General features: G+C 40.4%; 3 protein-coding genes across 3 annotated transcripts; 1 reads left to right on the top strand and 2 right to left on the bottom strand.

Annotated features, from left to right (window-relative positions):
* Positions 1 to 593: 593 nt before the first annotated feature.
* LOC140945790 (bone morphogenetic protein 7-like) lies at positions 594 to 13,776 on the bottom strand. Its single transcript, XM_073394839.1, has 3 exons — positions 13,030 to 13,776; positions 4,290 to 4,462; positions 594 to 2,313 (listed from the first exon to the last, which is right to left on the bottom strand). Exons 1-3 carry the CDS (start codon positions 13,502 to 13,504, stop codon positions 1,624 to 1,626), a joined length of 1,338 nt encoding a protein of 445 aa, XP_073250940.1. The 5' UTR covers positions 13,505 to 13,776; the 3' UTR covers positions 594 to 1,623.
* Positions 8,474 to 12,821, bottom strand: LOC140946669 (uncharacterized). The gene is made up of 2 exons (XM_073395781.1): positions 12,762 to 12,821; positions 8,474 to 9,701 (listed from the first exon to the last, which is right to left on the bottom strand). The coding sequence occupies exons 1-2, from the start codon at positions 12,819 to 12,821 to the stop codon at positions 8,829 to 8,831; spliced, it is 933 nt and encodes a 310-aa protein (XP_073251882.1). The 3' UTR covers positions 8,474 to 8,828.
* A 3,472-nt stretch (positions 13,777 to 17,248) lies between the features above and the next one.
* LOC140946046 (mediator of RNA polymerase II transcription subunit 30-like) lies at positions 17,249 to 22,397 on the top strand. The gene is made up of 3 exons (XM_073395114.1): positions 17,249 to 17,593; positions 19,433 to 19,528; positions 21,137 to 22,397. The coding sequence occupies exons 1-3, from the start codon at positions 17,270 to 17,272 to the stop codon at positions 21,233 to 21,235; spliced, it is 519 nt and encodes a 172-aa protein (XP_073251215.1). The 5' UTR covers positions 17,249 to 17,269; the 3' UTR covers positions 21,236 to 22,397.
* The last annotated feature ends 668 nt before the right edge of the window (positions 22,398 to 23,065 follow it).

Below are 23,065 nucleotides of genomic sequence, written 5' to 3'. Positions count from 1 at the left end.
CAATCGAAGACCTGTCGGAAAGTAAGTGCTCACGCACTCGTGTGGAGATATGTCGGCTGGTTTCACCAACATAACACGAAAATTTATAAACCACACGGGTGCGAAGCCCCCAGGGACAGCATCTTTCAGATTATTAAAAAGATTCTTGATTTTGAAAGTAGTAAAGACAAGCCTTATATCAACAGACTTACAAAATTGATTAGCAAGTTAGCGATTACTTCTCCGTGCCGTGACTGAGAAATGCCCAACTTAAGGGATTTTAAAATAGAACTTAGGTGTTTCCTGGGGCTCGACTCCCGAGTGAGGTGGTGTTTTCCCTCCCTTGACTACTGAAAGTTGTTATGTTATGCAGCTATCTATATTGTTGCAGCTATCTAGACGTTTTGAATATTTGTCATCCTTTGAAAGAAATCCTGAAGCGTGACCATTTAAATGAGCAGTACTTTCCTGTGTTTCTCTTTATTATGCTTTTACGAAGTGGTTTAACTTTTGAGTGTGTGGATGAAATCCTTAAGTACCACCATTCAAATGAAAGCTACTTGGCAATACTCTTTGGTGGTATCGTCAACAACACTGTACAAGGTGGTTCTTACTTATTTTATCTGTGGAAAAAACCCTAAATTTTAAGTGTGATGATTCCAATGAAGGCTATGCCGTATGAAGCTTCCTTCACAGCATCCAGTGCAAATACAATGAATATTCAAGTCTTTCTAACTAATATATTTTGTATTTTTTAATGCCCAGCGTTTATTTTAACAAAAGTCTCGTGGATGTTTGAACCTACAGTCTGTTCGCGCCCGTTGGTTCCAGACGATGGAGTTTGAAACAGCGCAAACAGACGACGAGTTTCAGAGTAACTTTTCCGCTGCCCTCTCCGTCGAGGTAGCGTAACCTCCCTCGACAGTTTTTGACAGCTGTATGAAATTTTTTGCATTTAATACCCAAACTTACCACGGAGAATTTCTTAAGGCTTTATTACTACTGCAACAATTATCAGATAACATACCATACTTCTCACAGCCTTTGAAAAGCCGCCCCGTTCCCTCGAAAAAAAAAATCTTTTTCTCCCCGATTTTTTTTGGAGGGGAGAAGGCGGCTGTACACAGGCTTTACTTCTCAAGGAAGCAGTTTTGTTTTCCTCTTTCGACAGAATTTTACAAAACTGCTTTTGGTATTTTTTCTAATATTTTACATATATAATTTATGACTTTAACTATGAACTATCACTTTTTTCCTGAACAAGTCTGCAAAACTAGAACAAAAGACCGTTTTATATAGACCATATGCTGAAAGCTCCGCGAGGAAAGGTTCGCGCACTATTCTCAAACAGTTTATCAACTACATCTCTCATCTGTCCGTATAACTGGCCGGCCTACCTTCTAGGCTTCCTTTTCTATCTTTTAAGGCAAAAGTCTTGGTTTGCAACTTCGGTTTGCAATGCAGTATGTGATATGGCATCTGAGATATACATCCTTGAAAACAGATAATTATACAGCGTCAAAACACTTCGCTTTATGGTTGTGATAACTGCGCGCGTCTCTCTTTAGTCGCTCGGTTTTTTTTTCTCTCGAAAAGGTAGTGGAGACTTTTGGTAACTGACTTTTCTCAAGGTCACTGGGGTCACTAATGGCAACCACAGGCCTTCACCACCATATTCGTGTACTTTTTAAGAACAACGTTGTTGTCATCGTCGAAGTAGAGAACTGAGATAGCCGTGAGTTTGGTCGGAGAGCAGCAAGGCTGAGGTACGACACTCGGGGTCATTAGATGTACCAGCGTTTGTACAATGGCGTGATTTGTCGCATTCATATGTGCGCTGAGAGGAAAGGAACACTCGCCATGACAGAAAAAAGCAGAATACCCCTCCGGGGCTATGATCCAATCCTGCCAGCCTAATCGCTGGAAACTTACGTAGAGCATCCTTCGACTACAGCTTTTGTGGTTACCACTCTTGGAGCTAGATCCCACGTCGGCTAACTGAGGCCCGAGAGATCGAGGAGAGCGTCGACGCCTCGGGGAATGCTGGGGAAAAGGTTGATTGGGGAAAAAGCGCCGATATGTGTCACCACGGTAAAACGACACTAAAAATGGACGCTTTTCTTGCGGGCCGTGAAAACCGACAAAACCGATGTCAAATGGGTTCACTTCTACTCCAGCCATAGTACGCACCGAAAGTTCTATCCCAAAGTTCTTAGAGGGTTCTTTCGCCCATTCAAGTCCAGCAGTTGTGACGTCAAATGCTTGCCAGCCCTTTTCCCAGTGACGTACAACAAGGACGCCCAGCCGCTGTAGATCTTTTCCCGGCTGCCGAACCTAGATTACAAAAAAAGACTGTGTTATAATGGTGCTTCTTTACCTGCTTCATAGCGTCAGAAAACAGCCGACATTTGGCGACGCTATGACTGCTTTCCCCGCAAAATGACGTCTGAGAAACGAGCGTAGAAATTCCATGCTGATGACGCGACACTACCCAGATCTGGGTAGTGCTTTTGATTGGTCGTGCCGCGTGGTAAATTTTCTTCAGCCAACCAATCAGAAACACTATCCAAATCTGAGTAGTGCTGCGTCATCAGTATGGAATCTCTATGCTTGTTTCTCAGACGTCACTTAACCTTTTAAGTCCCAATGGTGACCAACATCAATTTTCTCCCCACAATATTGATACCTTGCCAAGAGATAAGGCAATGAGAATTTATAAAATGATCACTAAAGAGACAATGCTTTGATCTTCTATCAAATTCTCTCAACTAATTCTTGAAGGAAATGTATGGAGATCAGTTTGGAGAATTTGTATCTGGATATTAAGGCTTAAAGGGTTAAAGGGGAAACCAGCCAGTGGTGGCGTCGCGAAATGTCGGCTCTTTTGTAAGGCTACCTGCTACACGAAATTAGAGTCTGATACTTAAGCATGTTCTCCTAACTGTTTCTATAGTAAAATCAAGAGAGGAAAAGCATGAGGGCAACAAATGAGAATTAATTAATTGATATAAGAGAGACCATTCTGGGTTTTACGGGGCTTTGTCATGGTTGTCTGGTTCATTTTGTTAATAGAGAGCTAAAAGGTGATGTTACACGAGGCGATTCGCAACGACGATTTAACTGAAGCGCAACACAGCGTTGCAACATTGTTGCGACATTGTTTCGAAGGGTTACAACATTGTTCCAGCATTGCAACGCTGTGTTGCGCTAAAAATCATCGCTGCGAATTGTCCCGTGTAACATCACCTTAAGCAACAACGACGCCGGACGAAGGCTACGAAAACGTCACTTAAAAAGTGAATTTGCGCTACTTCAAACTTTATCCCACTTATTCCAACTCGTTCAATTTGTCAAATGATGGCAAATTTGTCTGGAGTTGAATTCTTGAAGACTTTATAAAAATACAGGAAAAGAAGTGGAGAGTCTTTGTCTTGTATTAATGTCCTCGACAAGGCAAGGCAAGGAAATGTACAAAAGAGCGATGCACGTGCAAAGTTGTTGTTTATATTTACAATCCGTTTCATGGTTCTTCAAGTTTGTCTATCCGTTTCTCCTTTTGTGAATTCGCTGTGTTATTTATAACGTCTTTTAAATGTTTTGAGGGGTTAGTTTTATGTTTCACTCCAGTTTGGGTGCAATTCTCACTGTTCAAATTTTGATAAATTTCGTTAAACACCCGGGGGGCGCTTCCGGCTACAATGGCCCATACAGGGAGGCTCCGCCCGAAAGGGGTACCTTTCCCAGGCCTTAGGTATATGAAAGGGTAGGGATTTCACTTGTTGAAGCATATGAAACGGGTAGGAAAATCTGTCATTTCGGTCTGTAAAAGGCCCAAAAGGACTAAGAGATGCATTTTATGACTGGAAAACTCGCCAAAACGTTCTGGTTTGGTAATTTATTCATATTTTAACCCTTTAAGCCCCAAGATCCATATACAAATTCTCCAGACCGATCTCCATACATTTCTTTTATGAATAGTTGAGAGAATTTGGTTTAAGATCAAAGCATTCTCCCTTTGGTAATCAATTTAGTAATTCTCATAACCTTACTCTTATTGATCTGCTGATGTTGTTAGGAGAAAACTGATGTTGGACACTCTTGGGAGCTAAAGGGTTTAAGACAGTGCATTTACAGCGGTTAAAAGGGATGCAAGGTTTTAACTAGATAAGTGACAAGGTTACCATTTGTCAATAGAAGGTATAGGAAAGAGGTACCTTTTTTCGGTCAAAAATGGCATATTAAAGGGTAAGAGGTTGGACCTTGGAGGGGAGCCGTCACATATAGCTTTTTTAGGGTAAACTGATACAAACCTGATGTAATTCGACGCGGTACGTGACGTTTAAAATTGGGATCCTTAGCTTGTTGAACTTCTGCTCCTTATAAATGCGAAATTCCGCGGCAGTCATGTTCTCTCCTTGCGGTGTTTCTATCTTGAAACGAAACGTAGCGTGTAGTCTGGAAAGCTTGGGCCGCGCACCGCGAACTACCAAAAAAAGACAAATATACATGTCAGTTATTTTGATACAAAAAATAGGTGAATGCTTCTACAGATGAGATCATTGAGCTTAATCCTTTCACCGCCAAATTTAGGAAAAAGCAAATGTAAGTACTGGCAGAGAGCTTTCATTTGAATGGTCACATCATAGGATTTCGTCCACAGACTCAAAAGTTAGAGTTTGAAAGGTCACATCATAGGATTTGGTCCGCAGACTCAAAAGTTAGAGTCACCTTACAAAACTCCATCGCCCTCTCTGGCAGTGAAACGCTTAAAGGAACTATGTCACGAGGCGATTATGCGCAAGCGCGAGCGTCATCTGTTTTTTCTTCAAAAGACAATAGAACTATCATGTTGACTCGACAAGATTTCCTTCCGGACTGTACCCGGCGCCGACGGAGATTTGTTGTTTACATTCACTCCAGTAACATTTTTGATTTCGAAGACGTTTTTCGTCTTATCTAAGATTTGGCTCGCGGCCCGAAAATCTTGTTCCGTTCGTTTTAAAAACAGCTTTTCTAATGTGAAACTCGTGTCAGAGGTTAATTGATCCAAGTCCAGTAATATTTGCCTGATTTGCTCGCGTCCTTAGTGTCTGTACCCATACACATATATATTGCAAAAGAAACACGTGATTCTCTAATCACTTTTCTTCTTCAACAGCTTCCACCATCTGAACGCCTGGAACAGGTGCACGACTGAATTTTGCAGCCAACAAAAAAATTTCTGTTTCCGCTCAGCAGTGACTACTGGACTAGTTTGTCGGGGTTCAAAGTCATCTCATCAGGAAATAAGAAATTAATTAACTAACTCTTTCACTCTTAGACTGAGTTATGATGAGATGACATGGATTTTGTAACTTTACTTTGTACACCTGTACACGAAATCTGCAGATCTGACGTATTTTTTGGACGAGTGAATGTTCGTAATCGGCCTAAAAGCCCCACGACACGTTATGAAGTTTATGAAACATAGCCCTTATCCCTTCTACATTATATACCGCAATATTCCGAAAATAAGCCCCTCCATGTATAAGCCCCTCCAAATATAAGGCCCCCGGGGGCTTTTACTTGGAAATTGCCCTCACATACAAAGTAAAACAAAGCAAAAACGGTAAATTTCGTTCCAACTATAAGGCTAGCCTAATCGATTTTGAAACGCAAATTTCCCTCCATAGATAAGCCCCTCCGCATATAAGCCCCTCAAAAAGGGCCTTTGAAAAATATAAGTTCCGGGGCTTATTTTAAGAATTTTACGGTATCTACAGTACAAAAAAACCTAAAGCGATAAACTTTACATTTACTACGTTGTAAAAATTTTAAAAGGTGTCCAAGGGGTTTTAGGCCAGTGGGATCTTATATTGGCCAGTTCGTAATGCCGTGGCGGTCATCTTTAATTTTATTCCTGGGGAAGATTGGGGAGAGTGGAAATTACAACCCTTGGGGTAAGCGTTTCCCTTTGATTCGCCCTTTTTTAATTAATTCAATATGGCCGTTTCAACATGGCGGTTATTAGACAGGTCGTTATTACTGACGGGAACCGAAAACACTCGCGCACACGGCAAAAACGTAAGCCTGTAATCTGCAGACTGAACGAAATTCTGTGACTTACCATTCAAATGAAACCTTTGGTATTGTACCATTTATTTCTTAGGATTTTACCAAAAAATATAGTTACATTTGTATGGCCTTTTTTTATTTGGCCCTACTCGACGCTATCAGGTTTGAGAGTCAATCACTGAATCACCGTTTCCTCGAGTCCCCATTCACTACATTTCACAGCTTTCCTTGTTGCAATGCGACAGCCCTGCAAATTTTGTTGTCCTCAGAACACTGGCGTCCATATCATGATAACTCAGACATTAACACGAAATCCGTGATGTCCAGATGGAAAAACTATCACCGTCTCAAAATCAAAGCACGCCATTAAAGGGCATAAAAGATACAAGCAGCATTTAAGATACTGATAGCAAGTATCTGATAACAGCGACATCGTTATCAAAAATTCTAGTACCTCCTCAAAATGCTCCTTATCAAAATTCTTATCAAACTTAATAACGTACTTTAAAAATCAGGGACAAGTTTACAATTTGCCTTCCGTTTTAGTGTGGCATTAGTTTTGAAATATGACAGCTAGGATGACAGTATTAGAAGGAATTATAAAGCAGCAATTACGCAGAGAGAGGTGATTATTTTAAGAAGGCACTGCAAAAATAGATAACAGAAATCTTTTCCAAGACGTATAAAAATGCTGAGTGAGAGTAATCTTAATCATCCTAGTTAGATTTTTATGGATGGCAACGAAGGTATTAAAAACTAACAGTACATTTAAATGGCGTTCGCACACTTCATAATTACATCTACTGTTCGATACACAATACCACGGGAAAAAACTGCTCATAAGGTCTTAATTGAATGATAACGGCCCTTGGTCGGATTTTCGTCCACAGACTCAAAGCCGGTTAGAACTTTGTACGGAAGCAGCACGGAAGTCCAAATTAACTTTTACTTATCCGCTGAATATTCCGAAGCTACCGTTTTCCTTCCGCAAATCACAGCCAGTGTTTATTTCACCCGGGCAAAAATGTAATTTTTATCTTCATTTACACGGTTTCCCGTACATTCTTTCTAAACAACGTCTTTTTTTGGAGCGATTTGAAAAAAATGTTATTAATTTATTCTTTCCTGTATAAATTGTCCCTTTTATCAATATTTTTTTTTCATTACCAACAAATTTAATGCTGCAGTTGTGCTTAATCTGATGGTAAAATTAAGAGTAGTCAGAGAAAATGCGATATTTTAGTAAACATTCTTATCAAAAAGAACCAGGGGATTTCGACTTAAAGATTTGACGAATTTCACTAAAATAATTTGCGATGAAACAATAACTACTCCTTGATAAAACAAATCATCGTCAAATCGGCTTTTCCAGCTGGACAGACCGGCTAAAAGTCAAAAGAAGCCGCTCTTCACATATTTCAAAAGTACCGTTATAATTTTAGCGTCTTAATTTTATCTAAAAATATCTTTAGGGTGTCCTCTCTGATCCCTTTTTTCGCCTTCAGGGACATGCGATTATCTCTCCTTACACTCTTGATACACCAATTCGCCAAAAAGCATAATTTCGATTTAAATGACCACGCAAGTCACAGCAAACTTTTACGCGGTAACACAGAAGGATAGTAACGCTCAAACGCTCAAAAGGTTTCGATAGAATGGTTACACTTTACAGACTTCAGTAGAATCTCATCCACAGACTTCTTAGAACCACCTTGCACAGCTTAATTGAGTACCACAGGAGAGCAATTCTAGTATGGTGGGTCAATTTTTGAAGGTTTTTTTTCACAGACTCGAAATTTTAAACCACCATTACAACAAAATAAAAAGTTCTTCAGGAAAGCAATACTTAGTAGCTTGTCACATGAAAGGATTTGATCAACAAGCACAAAAGTTAGGCCCAGCTTATCAGGGGCGGATACAGGATTTTTTTTAGGAGGGGGTGCACTCGTCTCTTGCTCTACTTCAACACCAATAAACCACATAGTTTTTTTAGCAGAATACTAGTTGTATTAGGAAACCGCAGGTCATCTCAGGGGGAGGGGGGGGGGGGTGCGCACCCCCTGCACCCTCCCCCTAGATCCGCCCCTGCTTATACAGCTCAATAACCGCCACCAGAGGAAACGGACTACTTCAATCGTTAAACAATAGGATTTCGTCAACAGACTTAGGGACCGGTCATTATTTATCGCCTGGGGGGGGGGGGGGGGGGGGGGTCGGAGGATTTTGGGCTAAACACGATAAAATTTAGCCGATCCCCCCTTTAAATGTTATTTTATTGAAGTGATCCCCCCTCATAACTATATATAACTTTCGTGATCCCCCCCCCCCCCCATGTCTTTGTACCCATATTCACCTTTCGACGTGTATATTTAGTGTTTTAAACGTTCATATACAGGTAGTATTTCTAACTATGATGTACTTACGGCATAATAAAGCCGTTATCGCGCAGTCTTTTTTTAAAAGTGTCTCTTGATCCGTGTCTTTTTCTAGTCTGGATCCAGACATCTGAATTCAGTTGACATACAAGCAATCTTGCTTAAAACTGCAAAGTGCTTGAAACTGCAAAGTTACTTTTTTTAGAGTGCCAAATAGCAGTCCGCCAAGTCCCTATCAGCAGGTCATATTTAGCGACAATTCGGCCATCTGGAAGGGCTAGGATCGGCCACTGTTCCTGTCTCCTTTTTTATTTTCATCTATAGTGTAATAGATCAGCCTTTGTAGCTTTGCTCACATTTTTATAATTTTTTTTGTTCGTTTTTTTGTTTGTTTTCTTTTTGTTTTCCTTTTTTTTTTTTTCATCCAGTGTTTGCTTGTACAGTAACTTCAGCTATTTGGTCATCTGGTACAAAAGTTAAAACTGGCTTACGAACAGTTGACTGTTCATCGAGATCAGGAATGACAAGATCATCTTCGCTATCCTCGTCATCATCTAACTCCGTATCTGATTCTTCACTCTCTTCCTCACTGCTGGACAACTCATTCCCGTTGCCTGGACTTCTCTGTCGATAGTAATGGTAGCGAATTGCCTTTATCTTGTCCAGCTTTATACCAACAGTGGTCAGGCCATGTTCCTTGAGGTACAGGTCGAGCTGTCTCACCTTCAGCTTTTCAACTTTGCCATTCTCAATAAGTATGCCCCACTGGTAGTCCTTGTATGTTAGTTCCTCTTCTAACCTTTTTTTCTCCTTAGCCTCTCTTGTTCCAATATCCTTCCTGATGTTGATATCATTTAGATGGCCTAGGTATTCAATGACATGCTTTTCCTCGACACTATAGGTTGCACAGAAAGCAGCGGTGGTATTTGGATTGCCCGCAGAGATGGCGTTTTGTTCGTACAAGTCCTTCAGACATTTCCTCGGTTGATAATCGTCTGGAGCACGACCTGTTGTCGGCGTTTCGTACACATCCATAAAGTGCCCGGAATTTTGCTTGTCTGGCACAGGCTGAGGGATTCTTTCTGTTACTGGTCCCACCCATCTGTTGTTGGTACACCAGGAACAGAGTGTGGAGCTTGCATGGCTTTGCTTATTGCAGGCATCCCGACAAAATTCAAAAAAGAGCTCTCCTCGGACGTAGTGGTCCTCAATAAAACTCTCTGTTTTACTAAGATATGCCGCACCGGGTATTTCGGCCTTACTGTTTTCTGAAGCATTTCGGTACGTATTTAACTCAGAAAAAAACAAACAAACACGCTTTTTACAATGTTTCAGTTATCAGAAGTTTATATAGTTCACAATTTAGAATTCACCTGTCATGTTTAAAGATGAATATTAGCTAAGTCATGAGCACGTTATAAAAGGAAAAATATAAAAGCGTTAAAACAAAGCTTTCTCGATATAAATTGAAATGCACACATTCGTCAGTGTGACAGACTTCCGTTTTTTAAATAAAGTTGTGTTAGAACAAATTGAGATTGCAAATGCTATCATCTCCCAGCAGAATGGGCACATTTATGTTGTATGCTTTCAAACTGGCATTGTTCAAGCAGATTTGAGTGGTCCCCCCTCTGAATCCTTCCAAAATTTTCAGTGATCCCCCCCTTTTGGGCTCTCAGTTACGACTGATCCCCCCCTCTGTTCTCCTAAAAATCAAGTGATCCCCCCCAAAATCCTCCGACCCCCCCCCCCCCCCCCCCCCCCCAGGTGATAAATAATGACCGGTCCCTTACTTGTTTTGTTAATGGTCCGTTCGATAGAGAAATCCTGATTTGGACTTTTAAATCTGGATTTTAAGATTTTCCTTCACAGCACGGAAACACAAAACAGATTACGCAACTATACGGATTTGTACGTCAAAATCTTTATGAGCGATTTTGATGCTCGAAATCCGTCTTTAGAAATCCGAGAAGGATTTCAGTAAAATCTAAATTCCGATTTGTTTATCGAAACCCCACCAAGACAAGTTTCATTTGATCCGAGCTACCCAGAAATCCAAGAAGGTGAAAGTTGACCTATTCGGACTCGTGAAATGACTCAAGCATAGTCATAATCAACTGTTGATAACAGAAATGTGTACCAAAATAGGTTTTTAATAATTATAGTGCATGGAAGATATTTTTACAATTTCTTTTTAGGTATATTAAGAAAGTATATACTCGAATTCCCCTCTAACTCGAACTATATTTCCTTTCCCTTGATCAAAATTTCACTGAATTTACCCCGATAACTCGAAAGCCCAGCTAACTCGAACTATTTTTCTTTTCCCTTCAGAGTTCGAGTTACCGGGGTTCTAATTTAGTCTATGTGTCCCCCATTAGATGCAAAGCTACATGCATCGACACTTAATATTTCAAGTAAAAGCGACGAACGTAAGGCATAAACTTTCAGACACTCGACGTTTCATCAAGAACATCATTTTTTTATATATTCTATTGGGACCACCTCTGATTCGGACAAAAAAGATTAACTGCACTTTAATCCGCTTGCATCGATCCTTGTTAAAAAGATCCTTATCCCACCGACCTATTCTGTTTTGCCATGAAGAATCTTTTTTATCCAATTAGTTTGCATATTTCAAGGTGCCATTGACCATAAAATACTGACATATGTCACAGAAATTCGTCATTTTGTCGGATCGATCAGTGTATTTTTAAGTGGTCGTGGAGTGTCGATAAGTGCCTTTCTAAGATTAGGCCTTGTTTCGCATACTCATCATTTTTCAGGCCATTTAACTCTGTCTGCATCAATTCGCCCATGTCTAGTCACGAAATTTTGCCTAAATACATCTCGAACTGATGACGGTTGTCAAATTGTAAATAAATAAAAAATCGAGCGGTAAATACAGTTTACCAGAAACGGCATAAAGTGAAAATAGTGCTAAGGCATCGAAGTAGGAATTGCCGTGAGCGCTAAGGCGTCTCTGAATTGAGGCACACCAAGGTGAAGTTATAGAAATTCTTCACATTATTTAGCAGTATAAAACAGCGAGTTACCGGAAAGTACCGTTCAATACAGCAGCTTCCAATTCAGTAATGCCACTGGAAAATGTCATTCATCAATGGACTCCAAAAAGATCCACTTTAGAATTCGTTAAAGTTAAAAGCTACGTTTTAAAATGGCGAAATATTGATTGACTTTTCAGATTTCTCTTTGCGGTCAAAGATTTTCATCTCACAAAACAACTGATTATAATAATACGTGACCAGACTTAAAAAAAAAAGGTTGTATGTTTTCGGCTTATTTGTAAATGCACAGAACTTAAACATTACAGAAAGAAAATAACGTCGCTATTACAAGGCTTCTTTCTGGCGAGCAATGATGACTAATTTTGTCTGTGTCAATTGCCGCAATATCAGATAGGTAAAGATACCGTTGAGATTTTAAAACTCGATCTGTTCCAAAAAGTTTAGTTGAGTACAGGACATTTCGAAGTATCCGGTGCGGTGACAAAATGATAAATCGGAACTACGAAAACATATTCAGTAGGCTCGTGAGCAATGCAAGGGGCCACATTTACAGACGTGACGTTTAGTAATGATTAATAACTTAGGATTCCAAATGGAGGCTATTGGTGGAACCGATAAAAGCACTCTAATTTAAAAGATGTACGCCTTGTGCTAATTTTGGGTATATTTTACACGCCAACATCAATTTTCTTAGCAGAAAGCGACGTCAAGTCGTTATAAATAGCTTATTTTTTGACTAGATGGAAAGATTTATTTAAGTTGCTTATTACATTTTTTCTATCCTTTGCGCGTAAACTGATTAAACTATTAACCCCGTCAAACTGCTTTCTTTAAAATCTTCCTTCATCTTTTCAAGTCTGTATAAAAAAATGGGCTCCGTTCATCCCAGGCTTAGTTTTTAATGCTCTGATGTGCGATTCACATATCAAAAGAGAAGTGTGATATTACTTCACTTTTATAGAAGTTTTATTCGGCCAAGTATATTACTTTTAAAGATACAAAAAGTGCGCGACAAAAACTGTGATAATTCGTGAAGTATCTTCGAGAAGTGCTAATTAAATATCTCTTAACAATACAGACAAGGTTTCCGCTTTAGACAATAGGACCACAAATTTTCTAAGGAGGCGCAGAAAATGAAAAACATTTGTCATTTTTTACGGCACGGATAATAAGCAGTACAGAATGTGGCGATATTGTTAATGTTCCTTTTCTCCCTTTCTGTGGTAACAATGTTGCCGTGAACTGCGTCATGGCAATAAATTTTCTTGGCCTATTACGGATTAGCTTGTACATTTCACTTCATAATTATCCACTCTCTACATACCGTGGTCGATTTCGAACCGAACACTTGTTGGTTTCTTTCGCGTACACTAGCGCGTAACATGTCATTGGTTGGTACCCATATACAAACTTGTGGGTCTTCTACAAATACTTACTCTAAAAGCTCTATTCAAATAAAGCTATCATTTCTCATACGCGATTATGCAATTACAGTACTGTTATCTACCGATTGTAATCAATAAAACCCTCAGACGTTAGTGAAAAAACAGTACCAATTTTGACGTTAATATTTTTATGGAAGATGACCTTACCATGGTTAACGTAGCTCATGATGGTGTCCGCACCAACCGCTCGTGAATCCATGACCGAGCTACTGCAGCAAAAATTTCCGTTTGAATCACTGGTATTCATTTCCAAGCTGTTGTACAAGTCCATCATATAGAGTGGGGCAGACATTTTGCGGCCATGAAGACGGGTGTTAAGACTGAGGCGAGGACGATGCGGCAAGCCCATAAGAGCTAAGATTTCGCGCTGCAGCGTTAAAGAAGTTGTATCATTCTTTACAGATTGTGCGTCGCTAACATTCTCCTTTCTTGGTGAGTTGTTAACTCGAGGATTCGACCTGTTCCGACGCGAGGGCTGAGTTGGGTCCTCGTGTTGTGCATTACTAACAGTACTCTCGGGTTTGACAACTTGATTAATGGTGGACGCCAATGTGGATTCACTATCCGTTGGAGACGCGAACAGAGCTAAGAAGCTCACGAGTAGTAATCTCTGCGTGCACATCACCGTTTCGATGTCAGACTCGCAGAGTAACCACGGGTATTTATAAAAATATGCGACCTGACGATGTTATGTTTTGGAAGGTAACTTGATTCCAGCGATTGGGAGAATGTTATGCATGGCTGGCCGGTGCGCCTTCTACAACAATAGGCTGTCAGTCATCTACCGCCTTGTATGACGAATGCGTGATCTTCAAGCCAATCACATCGCGGCGCTTTTGTTGAAAAATTGAAAAAGAAACATCTCGCCTTTCAAATGCTGCTGGGTTAATGTCACAACTAATTATCCCTTGACTGACACCCAGCAATGACTGCAGCTCCCAAGCATTGTTATGGATTGACTGTTAAAGGTCTTGTTGATTGACGTGATTGATTAAATTTCACGACGGCCGGGCAAGGGTAATCAACAGATATACCTCAAAGGATAACCTAACCTGGAAGTGGAACTTTAAGGAGAGAAAAACCGGCTAATACCCTAAGAATTCGGCGATTTATATCACTGGCCTTTAAGATAAAGACTTAAGAAGCCAATTTGCTTATCCCAAAACTTGACAAATTCTTTGATCTTAACCAAGACCCCCTCAAAGGCAAGTGTTAAGCAAATCGGTCACCGTGATAAAAATAATTCTCTTTGTGAACCCCCAGTCAAGTTGAATACAAAACAATCAACAGCTTCTTCAGTAAATCGGGCCGGTGGGGTGTACTGTAGCAGTCATTAGCTCTCTCGCAAAAAAAACCTTCTAAATTAATATTAATTTTGGAGTTTTTTTCGATTCTTGCGTGTTTAGTAAGGAAGCATGAAACCTGGCTACTTAATTACTAATCTCATATGCTTTTGATCAATTACGCTGCCGTTATCGAGTAAAAAAGATTGCAAAACACTGCAAATATTGTAATGTTTGCAGCTGATAACACGTAGAGTTTTAATAGGAAACAAATTGCACTCCCGACCGCGAAATTTTTTTTCACCGGAAATTGCCAACGCGACCGGAAGTGCTTCTGATACTAGGCAAGCTGCCGGCCTCTCTACACCTGGTGGGAAGTGAGCCATAAACTAGGGCCGGGGCCACAAGGCCAACTTTTTCCTCTCTTTATTTCTCAATTCTGTTTGTTTGTATACTACAGTTGAATTGCAATGGACACTCTTATGAGCTGAAAACTCCAATGCGGGAGCCTCATTATCACCCGGGGACAAAATAATTTATTTTCATACAAACCGATCCATTCAACTAAACCATTTTGAAAACAAACCTCCTGGAGTTTTTCTGGGTCCCGGCCCGGGCGGCCAAGAAGAGCTGGAAGGCGGCTGTTAGCGGCGTAGCAGGCGCTTGGAAGAAATGGGTGCAAGGAAGAACGCGAGGGAGATCCCTCGCGCCCCGTTCTTTTTTTGCGCCCTTTACTTCAAGCGCCTGCTACGCAGGCTAGGCGGCTGTACGTGCTCTTTTTGAAATTTGGCTTCTCTCGAAATTTAGGTGTTCCTTTCAAGTTTACAAGCATAAAGATGGAGCACAGCTGAGGCCTGTTAACGTTCCATGACCGAGTCCGAGGCTTGAAGATTATGGTATAGTCAGGCTCAATACCAAGCCCTAGGGCTCATTTAATGTTATCTCGTTACAGGCGCCGTTATTTACTTATTTATCTATTTATCTTTTAGGGCAGAGGGAGAAATTTTGAGGACGCTCGCGCACGAGGGGAGCCGCAAGGAGAGCAGGTCAGCAGGCCTCCTCTCCACCGCCCCCCTCCCCCCCACCCACTGCCCCCTTTGCGTGTTCCCCACTCGCCCACTATACTCAATCAAACTGTTAGTTAGTGTTCATTCACAGTTTGAACAGCAAATTGAAGAGTTGTTTGTTTGAAGGATAGGGAACAGCCGCACCCAAAACAAACAAGGGAAGACAAATCGTGCACTTTTCATGTAAAATGCGAACTATGTAACTCAGTGTGAAACGGTAAGAGGTTGACGTTTAGAATGTGATTTACGTTAAAAACTTTCCCATTTTGTATTTTTAGGTCAAGTGTAGTTAACTCTACAAGTAATAAAGCCGGATACTGGCTTTTGACCAGACAAATCTGCACTCGTTGGAAGGCGGGCGCTACAAGACTTGCCACTGAGTTCAAGTAGAACTGAGAAACACTTGCCAAACGGGCAACCATCAACATAAAAGCGTGAAGAACTTTGAGAAACTCTAGCGTTACATCAATAAAAGCCAATTTATTTCAGTTGGAGACAACATTTTTGCTGAAAAACGTCAGGATTTTCTTTATTGTAAAACCCTGGGCTTGAAGGAGACCGTTGATTACTTTGTTGCCTTAATGATAGGCGTGACTAATAAACGACTCCAAGAACCTATGCCAAGACTTTGAGGAATTCAGCTGCCGACTTAACTTAGGCCACATCACAAAAACAGCTTGCACAAATCAGGAAAAGGAGAGAATTTTCACCACGTTCAAAAATCAGTAATTTGACTTTTTTTTTACCTTTTCTTACTATAGTGTACGTGAAACGTACTTTAGTACTTTTAATTGTGAAGCTAGACAGCCTAGCCGGGGTGCTACACTGATGCAACGGGGAGAACGTCATGGCAAAACAATGATATCTCGTGCATTACACGATAACTTTAATTCGTATAGTTCTTTTCTTTTCCGTCATCACTGCACAAATTCCAATAACAACACGTGCAACGTTATACGGCGGAGTTCACGGTCAAGAATTTTTGTTGTTGAGCCTTTACCGCGGGTTCCGGAATCTCCAACCAGAAAATTTTTGCTTGTCGAATCCGGAATCCTAGGCTCTGGAATCCGGAAACCCACTAATGATTCTGGAATCAGGAAACCATGTTCCACTGACAAAGAATCCCGAACCCGGTGCCTGGAATCTGGAATCCTTGACGTGGAATCCAAAATCCAGGACTGTTTCTGACTTTTTCCTCCATGTCAAAAGTTGAAAAATACCGTGAAAAGGTCTATTTAAGAACGCAAGCTATCCAGCCGCTGAAATATGATAGTGGGACGCTTGTCTGAAGCAAAAAGTTAAGGTAAACTTTTTTTTAATCACTAACATACACCTCACTGATCGTCACGTTATAAAGTTTTAAAAATCGAATCGAGGACTTCTTTAGGGGTAGAGTAAAAATATTAGACCCATTTTCTTCAGAGGTAGACCCATATTCTCCTTATTCTGAGAGCCATATTTTATGAAAGTCTTCAGGGGAGTATGTTAGTTGATTTTGAACAACAGTCGTGTTACTTATGTCCATGTATCAGGGGCACCCAACATCAAGTTTCGGAAAATATCTGTTCGGAAGACGATTCGAGATCTACAATTTTCGGAACATTTGTTGTAAAATTTCTTGCTTGCCTGCCTCTCCTGGGATTTTCGAACATCTAAAAAATTGTATAATTGCCCGTTTTTAACGGATTTTACCCTAAAAAGGTCACCTAGAATTTTCGGGAGCCTTTTTTCTGGCTGAAATTTTCGAAAAGGTAAGTTTTGATCCCTACAATTTTCGGATCACTAGACTTTCAGCTAGGAAATCCGAACAGATGAAAACTTTTTAGGGGATAAAAATATGCCCATATCTACCGTTTAAATACTAAAATACGTCTAACAATGCTTTGTTTAGGTGGTTTTGAACTATAGTCTCGTTGGGTGCTCCTGATGTTTTAGGAAGCAAGGGATTTTTCTCATGGGGAGACTGGTGGTAGGAAATGCGAAGAAGGCTGGCACTAGTTAAAATGCCGCTGACCAATCCCGAGCCGCTTAAACAATATGGCGTCCAAATGGGGAATGCACGTTCCTGTCAACATTTCAGCTGCTGTTCGAGATGATAAGAAGTCTGGCAGGCCATCCAATGTACAACAGCTAAACGAAATATCATTAGCTCTACAAGGACAACAAACTGTACAAGACATTGTAAACAGGGCAACGAATTTATTCCGCCTTATGGAAGAGACGAAAATGGTAGTTGATCATAACAAAAACAAGAGAATTCAAGAAACTCTAAGTGCGATAAAGGAGCTATTTGCTCGACTCAGGGTTATCTATGATGAAAGTAACAGACGCGTGGTTACTCCTCAAGGAGAAAATTTGGAGGTAGGAATTTTAGCTACACGCACCCCACCCCCACTTCTATGGATGAGTGTCCACGGCAGATAACTTGTAGCAATCTGCCTTCAAAAAGGGGGAGGGGGTGGGGGCAAGATTAGCTCTCGTCACGAGTTCACGACACAATTTTGTTTTTCACGAGTCGCGAAACATCTACCTTTTTACGCTACCCAAAACTAGAGGTCGTACAAAATGTCAAAAACGTTATGTTAGTCCCATTTTATAAAACAGAGTGCTTCGATTAAGTTAATTAGAGTTTTACGAACCTTATGAAAAAACCAAAAAAAAAACGTCACTCGCACAGCTCGCCCACTATGCGTTGGTAGTCCCCTCATAAATGTAAGAGTATCATTGTTATCATCTTCCACAGGATGTTCATGTTCACTGTCTGTATTGTTGATCTTGGCCATGTGTTTGGTTAATCTCTGGGGGGCAATAAATTCCCTAGGGAGGCCTGCTGTAGGTGGTTCTGAGAGCACTGAAAGGGGTAAAGAAAGTTTCCTCAAAAAATTTGGGTCTCGGAAAATTTTGGCCTGGTTTCAAAATCTCGGAAGCGTTTGTAATAGGTCGTAAAGTCTCGTTTTCTGTGATTTTGTGTCTTGGGGTCTCTAATTTTTTTAAGCCTTGGTCTAAAATTTTGAAACCTGGGTCTCATGGTCTCAAAAAAACTCAAATTTACCATTCTATACCCCTACTGAAGTGTGAAGACTCAAAAGTGAAGTTAAATCAAGCGACCAGATGCTAGCTAAGTATATTTGGCCAATTAATGATATATTTTCTTCAACTGATCTTCAATGTATGTGTACACAATCAAGGATTCTGGCAGTTCACGTTTCACAGAGTGCACTTCAATCAATATTCACAGAACATTTTTTCAGTACATCACGATTCATGGACACCAAAAATGGTCAATCACTGCGTCACGAAAATAAGCTTGCCCCCACCCCTTTCAAGGGATTTATTAAAAAACTAGGATGGTAGGATGTTTTTTTCAGAGGGTTGCAAAAAAAATTGAGGTGGTAGGAATCTACTCATCCATAGTGTTGGGGTTCAGAATAAAAATGAAACATCCCATTACCCAACCCATACTCTTCTGAATTACCAAAAGTCTCAAGCCAAAAAGCCCAGTGTCACCTTGCACATTCTTCATGTACTGTTTTCTACACATTTCTTAAGGTACCAGTGAGGAAACTTTGTTTAAACATTGACGCAGTATCTCTTGCTGAAAAACCATTTTCTATATCCTCATGATCTTGAAAGGTGTCAGCAAAACCCAGATTGAATTAACCCCTGTAAGTCATTAAATGACAAAATGTTATAGGTAGGGGTACAGGGATTGACCTGATCTAAGTTTTATTGATGCCCTCCCCTGCAGTGGCCATCGTCCATGTTGAGGTCAGCTACCAGAGTGATAGAGAAAAAACTTGTCAGTTACCTACTGAAAATAATGCCTCTTTTAAGCTCAGTTCCTGTATTAGTCACATTAAGGTTACATTTGAGACGTGGTTGGTGTTGTGTCAAATTACAGTTTGGAATGACTGTTTGGGAGATGCACTTTGACCCGATTTCCTGAGGAACATTTTAGTAATTGGTATAAAAAGAAGTGACATCTTCCCCAAAACAGTACAATTCAACTCAATTCAATTCAACAATCCCTTAGTGCGGCTCAACCCAGTCTCTAGTTGTACAGCCTCAAAAATGGCCAATTATAAAAAGGAGCCACTTTGTCTATTTCCAAAGGGCAGGCACCTAGTACAGATTTGACTATGAAGAAGTGATAAAATGAATTAACTAATTTGCTTTGAAAAAAATGCCTTTTTTCATTAGGCTATGATTCCTCTGAAACCTGCAGAAGAAGAACCTGAAGATGACGCTCCAAAAGATGCTACTGCCCTTCAAATTGAACATGATACACTACAAGAGGTAATGTTCCATTCCAGTATTTGTCATCATCATCCCTCCATCTCCTGGGACCAGGCTCCATAGTGGAGGAAAAAGGAAAAAAAATGAGATTAAACAGCTTAGTGGTGGACTGGGGAGGTGGAAAGATTCTTCGGCCCTTTCCCCTCCCTGGACTGCCATTTGGCTAGCTTTGCTTGCAGATCTTTTTTCACTCTTTTCCCCTAATGCAGAGCATAGTCCTGGCAGGCTTACTGCTGGCTGACCTTGGGTAACAGTAACCAACAGCAACCAACAGTTGAATATTTGCTACTCCCATCCATGGCATAGTATTTTCAGTTGTTGTCTTGCAGTGATGAAAGAAAATACCCCAACGAAGAAATTTGTTCTTGACTGTGTGCAATCAACTAACACTTAATATCTAGCCACAGGTGGCCCAAGCTCAAAATATGACCATTGCCACATGTCTCAAAATACAGGGACACCAAACGAGAATATAGTTCAAAACCACTTAAACATAGCATTGTTAAACGTATTTTAGTATTTCAATGGTAGATATAGGCATACTTCTATCTCCTGAAAATTTTTCATCTGTTTGGATTTCCTAGCTGAAAGTCTAGTGGTCTGAAAATTATAGGGATCAAAACTTACCTTTTCGAAAATTTCAGCCAGAAAAAAGGCTCCCGAAAATTCTAGGTGACCTTTTTAAGGTAAAAATCAGTTAAAAATGGGCAATTATAACATTTTTTGAATGTTTTCGAAAATCCTAGGAAAGGCAGGCAAGCAAGAAATTTTACAACAAATGTTCCGAAAATTCTAGATCTCAAATCGTCTTTTGAACAGGTATTTGAAAATATAAGGATTTGCATGGGAGAAAAAACAACATTGATTCTGTAGCCTACAAATGTAAAAGGATTTAAATAAAAATTAGCTAACCTTGCTTAAGTTGTGTGTTTCTTCTTTCCTGTGTGGTTTCTGAGCTGATTTATGGCCATTTAATCCTGTTAATGGGTGTTATTGGAACCGGTTATCTTTCTCCACAATCTATTATAGAGAGAGCAAACCGGTTCCAATAAAACCCATTAAATGGCCATAAATCAGCTCGGAAACCACACAGGAAAGAAGAAACACACAACTTAAGCAAGGTTAGCTGATTTTTATTTAAATCCTTCTACATTCATAGGCCAAAGAAACAATATTGTTTTTTCTCCGATACAAATCCTTATATTTTGAACATTATGCAACAGTGACGATGGGCATATTTCGAACTTGGACCACCCATGGTTTAGCTGTTTCAAATAAAAGATGAACAAAGACAACTTTCTTGCCCATCTCACCCCTAGATAAGGATTCTCAAGTCTGTATAAGGCGAACACTAGCAAGGTCCCAGAGTGTCAGCTTAATGCAGGTTACTCTGTACTTTGAATTTATATCTTCAGTTTAGAATAATGTAAACCACAACATGGGTGTTGAAACTAACTAACTGCAACCTCAAAGATAGATTCTAGCCACCGATGAATATAATTTTGGAAAAAAGGAAATAAAGGTAGAGGGCTTTTAATCAGCTGGATACCGCCAATTCATTATTGTAAACACTAATAGTTCTATTTTTTTGTCTTTCATTTTTAACAGAAACTCCGAAGCAAAAATCAGGAAATAAAAGACTTGATCGACCAGCTTAGAACCTTAATGTGGGACATAAACACCATGATGGCTGTAAAACCAAGCTAGCATGCCTTTCAGCTATAGTTGAATCCCGGTTGAATACATCAAAAACTGTAGAGGAAGACACGTCAAAGACGCTCTCTCTCAAACCATTATAACTTGTAGCAAAAATAAGAGCAAGTAGTTCTTCTTCTCTTGAAGGTTTTCGAGTTGATGTGACAAAAAGCTTGTTTTTTTTCTTTGTTGGCCTGACTCTGAGAGAAGCAAAGGTAATCCAAACTGAGGAGCCGACAAAAAGGATCTTATAATTTCTTTTCTTTAAATGGAAGCCATGCTATGCTAGAAATTTTCGTCCCTTGTCATTTCATTTCCAGAATTGACCGACTCCTTCCTCGATGTTAGCACGGTGGTGGTCGAGTCAACTAAACTTAGGGAAAGTTCGAGAGGAGTCAACCAAATTCGGTGACGAGTCAACCAAAGTTCGGGACGACTCGACCAAAGATCGGGACGAGTCATCTAAAGTGAGGAACGAATTGCCAAAAGTTGAGGAAGAGTCATCCCAAGTCGGGACCTTTACTAGCAAACCGACGAATGGTATGGCAGGGGAAGAAATGCTCAAAGAAGGTGAAAGTCGAACCTGATAGCCCGACTCTTTTCACGTAGATAACGTTAATGGGGAGTTATGGAACAGTGTTGAGAAATATATCATAAAAGAACAGTGTAGCATACCAAGATTTGCGCATTACTTTTTCTAAGCTATATTGCTGTATACAATAACAGGTGGCTCAATCTAAAGCCCCAGAATTCAGTTTAAGGTATCTTATTAGTCAGAAGCTCAGTATAAAGTTGTTCCTCCCTCACTCGCCGGCCTTTTTCTCCTCTTTCACCTGAACTGTGGAACACCTCTCAACGGACAGCCGTGTATAACGGACAGTTTTGTTTGTCCAGTTTCCCGTTTGAGTCAACTCAAAGGTTTTTTTACCATTTTCATGGGCAAACCGGTCGGTTCACAGTTTCGGCAAATGGAAAGCGAAATTCAGGACTGGTAAATTTCATTCGGGAATCGCGTTTGCCATTTGTACGAATCAGTTCCATTTACCGGAAAACGACTGCGAAGGCCTGAAACTGGTATCAAAGATGGCTTTGAAGAAATGGAACACGAATTTCCGTTTGGAACATTCCGACCGGAAAAACAGAACTACCTTTTCAGAAGTTCCGTTGCTCCCGGAAATTTTCCACTAAAACGACCCGATAAAAAGTTTTTCACACTTTGCTTCAGGACACCGGGTTCTTCACCATTGGAGGTCTCAGAATGGCAATGCTAGACCAAAGTGACTGGCGACTAACTAACTTACTTTCCCGCCGGATTTTCCAGAAACGTTTTGAACATGGTAAACAACCAAAGAGTCAAGTGCGTTAAAAAAACGCAACCGGCAGCAGAACACGCAAACGGCATCAAAAACGCGGGGAAAATGTAACTGATGCAAGGCCTAGGCCGGGGAAAACGCAGCCGGTGGTCTGGTGCCCAGCGCGAACAACGCAGAGGAATAAATGTCTTCCCTCAATGCATTGCGCTTGTAAATTGTAAATATCTTATTATCCACTCCTCACAGGGCTTTTCAGGGATAATTTACAACACTGGTTGGGGGACTTTGCCAGACTGCTTAAGGTGCAGTTTACAAGTAATAAAGGAATAAGTAATGATGCCCCTATACGTGAGTGTGAAAGTGAGATAGACCACCACACCGGGCACTACGTGCCCTACTCTTTACAAAGAGTGTGTGAGTTCTTTAACGTCCCATAGATTTATTACATGTGCAAGGGGTTGTGAGAGGGGGCCTACGGTTTATCGTCCTTATCCGAGAAGACTAGAAAGTCTAACCGTTTTCAGATGTT

The sequence above is a fragment of the Porites lutea genome, chromosome 8, assembly GCF_958299795.1.
Source record: "Porites lutea chromosome 8, jaPorLute2.1, whole genome shotgun sequence".
In the NCBI taxonomy this organism is placed as follows: domain Eukaryota; kingdom Metazoa; phylum Cnidaria; class Anthozoa; order Scleractinia; family Poritidae; genus Porites; species Porites lutea.
This window is presented reverse-complemented; position numbering and strand designations above follow the sequence as displayed.

Excerpts from the sequence above, each read along its gene's own strand:
- LOC140946046 (XM_073395114.1), top strand. The coding sequence starts at position 17,270 with ATGGCGTCCAAATGGGGAATGCACGTTCCTGTCAACATTTCAGCTGCT. Across the intron at positions 17,594-19,432 it reads CTCAAGGAGAAAATTTGGAG|GCTATGATTCCTCTGAAACC; the intron begins GTAGGAATTTTA and ends TTTTTTCATTAG. Across the intron at positions 19,529-21,136 it reads AACATGATACACTACAAGAG|AAACTCCGAAGCAAAAATCA; the intron begins GTAATGTTCCAT and ends CATTTTTAACAG.
- LOC140945790 (XM_073394839.1), bottom strand. The coding sequence starts at position 13,504 with ATGTGCACGCAGAGATTACTACTCGTGAGCTTCTTAGCTCTGTTCGCG. Across the intron at positions 4,463-13,029 it reads CATGAGCTACGTTAACCATG|TTCGCGGTGCGCGGCCCAAG; the intron begins GTAAGGTCATCT and ends TTTTTTTGGTAG. Across the intron at positions 2,314-4,289 it reads ACCGCGTCGAATTACATCAG|GTTCGGCAGCCGGGAAAAGA; the intron begins GTTTGTATCAGT and ends TTTGTAATCTAG.
- LOC140946669 (XM_073395781.1), bottom strand. The coding sequence starts at position 12,821 with ATGTTACGCGCTAGTGTACGCGAAAGAAACCAACAAGTGTTCGGTTCG. Across the intron at positions 9,702-12,761 it reads TCGGTTCGAAATCGACCACG|TTAAATACGTACCGAAATGC; the intron begins GTATGTAGAGAG and ends TTTTTTTCTGAG.